General features: G+C 40.1%; 1 protein-coding gene across 1 annotated transcript; it reads left to right on the forward strand.

Annotated features, from left to right (window-relative positions):
- The first annotated feature begins 774 nt into the window (after nt 1-774).
- LOC123134950 (uncharacterized) lies at nt 775-2,095 on the forward strand. Its single transcript, XM_044554097.1, has 3 exons — nt 775-856; nt 1,598-1,796; nt 1,907-2,095. The coding sequence occupies exons 1-3, from the start codon at nt 848-850 to the stop codon at nt 2,041-2,043; spliced, it is 345 nt and encodes a 114-aa protein (XP_044410032.1). The 5' UTR covers nt 775-847; the 3' UTR covers nt 2,044-2,095.
- Nucleotides 2,096-2,446: the final 351 nt, after the last annotated feature.

The following is a 2,446-nucleotide window of genomic DNA, read 5'->3' on the forward strand; positions in this document are numbered from 1 at the left end:
CAGACCCCTGCCCTTGGCCCTTGCCACTAACTTTGTTGAATAGGCCAACATTAGCATTTTAGTGATAATAATTGGTATAAATGGGAGTTTATATAGTTTCAACTATGCGATCAAGTACTAGAAATATGATCTGTATATATCCCGGTGATAAATTATGTCTTCTACTATCTATCTGAACAGTTGGTTTAGTTGTGTTTCTGCATACCCTGCTTGCTAGGGGATTCTCTTTTAAAATGCAACAACTCTGACATTTGTACCTGGGAGTAAAATCTGCTTGGTGCCTAGGATATTCAAGCAACATGCGATCCTGTAACGCCTTCCTTTATCTCTTATCCATTATCTCACCATCAAGTCCTAATTGCATTACAATACTTTTCTTATCATGTCTCCAGTTTTGAGGGCCATTGGTTATGAGTTATGACGCAGTTTAATGTTCTCCACTGCTCCCTGCCTGCTATTTACTTTATTTTTCCATCAACAAGTAGTATCTAGGTCCAAAATTGTCCGTCGTTGCAAGGTATCACCTGCTATTCAGTTCTCCGTCGAGAAGTATGAGCTGTAACCTCTCACTAGTGATAATTAACATCGAGATCCAAAATCATTTGTCGATGTAAGTTATCGCCTTTTGACTTTATACTTATTAAAGGTGGTTTAGTTCTTCTGTTCTATGTGATAGTACCATTCAGTGTTAACTCGTTAATTAGTACAGTACTAGTTTGATGGAAAACACACAAGCAAGATATGCGTATGATGTTGACACTTCTGCTCTTTCAGGATATAAATTAAGTATGATCCAACATGGCAAACTCCGACGTGTGCACGTGTGGCTTTGGAACGCTACAACAACATGAATCAGGTTTGCTCTATTCTACTCAAGTGTACAAATATTGCATAGTGCCATTTAGTGCCGGGGTAGTCATTCGACATTTAGTTCATCAGATTGGGACAACTTTTCAGCTTTCTTTACTTTGTCAGTGTGCCGTTTTCCGCCGGTGGTAAACAATCTTGCAAGTGGTCTAGAATGCGATTAAGCTCGAGACATGGGTGTGTATGACTATAAAGAAACTAACATGTGGTCTAGAATGCTTCTGCACTGTGTATGCTTTGCTGCCTGCATCTTTTGCATGAGGCTCAATAGGTCTGGTTTGGCCCTATGTACATGAAAGTGTTGTTATTGAACAGCCTGCAAGTTGTCTAGACTCTGGTATCACAAGGTTAAAATAGTCTTCTTGTCTTGATGTTCTGTAAATGTTCCCCAGCAATATCCCAGTGAGCTGGACCTTGTAAACTGTGATCATACTCTTTAATTGCTTCCAACGTGCGGTGAAGACTATGTGGAACCAGTGTGCAATGTGATTCACCTCTTGACCTGCCCAAGTTGTCCTTTTTTCTTGTCCTTTCCCAGTTTGTTTTTCATGATACGTTTAACTTCTTTCTCAGTTACATGGCACTTAATTGCACCCTTGAACTGCCCTCTTATGATGGTGAATTCCACAGACTAAATCTAACAATTCATAATGCATTACCAAGTGCCTAGCTACTCATTAATTCATATATGCACCCTTCGACTGCCCTCTTATGTTTGTGAATTTGTTAGGGGGATGAGCATGAGATGGTTAAACCAGTGAGCAGCCATATCTTTGTCTTCAATGGTATCTGGTTCCATGCAAATTTCCTTGCCAAGCGAAAAGGAGCCACCAACTGTGTTGATCTCGTCCCCAAGTACTTCTTTGCTGAATCGGAAATTGTGGGGACGAGGAAAATATCTTGTATTTCATGTGTTAAGCTTGACCCAGGTATTTTCAATAATCCAAGTTCCAGTTTTTGTTCACACAAATTTTATCTTGATGAATTATGCGGGTGTGTGTGTGTGGTGTTCTTTACATAAATGATTTTACACTCGCAGGCAATCCCAAAAAAATTGGTGGTTGTAGCCTGTGCTCTGAGAATATCCTGCATCCTGCTGGGGGTGGATACCATGGTGCCCAAGCTCGATCTGTTCGACATGCTCCTGGTGGCCTACAGATTTCATTCAAGTTCTGAATGTTTGAAGTGTGGTAGAATCGTCCATCACTAATTCACTATGCTAATATAATGTAGGCGGAAGAAGCAGAAAATCATGTTTCATTATGAGCGTCAAACCTGTTCTAGTAGAATCATGCATCATTTTGGTTGTAATGAAGGATAAAACTCCACTTTGATGTATGTCCGATGTTATTAATCTGTTTCACGTAGTAAGGAGGTGCTTGTTGCATTTTGCTGTGAAGCAAGGTGTTTGACATGGATCTGCCGTCAAATATTTTGATATCATCTCTTAGATTGAAACTCTAGAATATAATCCTCAGTTGTGCTCACACATATGGGTTTCAGTGCAAGATGGACAAAGTGGATTTGTGGCTTACTTGTGACCTCGTCCACTAGAATCATGATCAATGGAACCAAGGGA

Source organism: Triticum aestivum, chromosome 6B (genome assembly GCF_018294505.1).
Source record: "Triticum aestivum cultivar Chinese Spring chromosome 6B, IWGSC CS RefSeq v2.1, whole genome shotgun sequence".
Lineage (NCBI taxonomy): Eukaryota > Viridiplantae > Streptophyta > Magnoliopsida > Poales > Poaceae > Triticum > Triticum aestivum.

Bases quoted from the DNA above. Each gene is read 5' to 3' on its own strand.
- LOC123134950 (XM_044554097.1), top strand. The intron at 1,797-1,906 runs GTATTTTCAATA...TTACACTCGCAG, and splicing joins ATGTGTTAAGCTTGACCCAG to GCAATCCCAAAAAAATTGGT.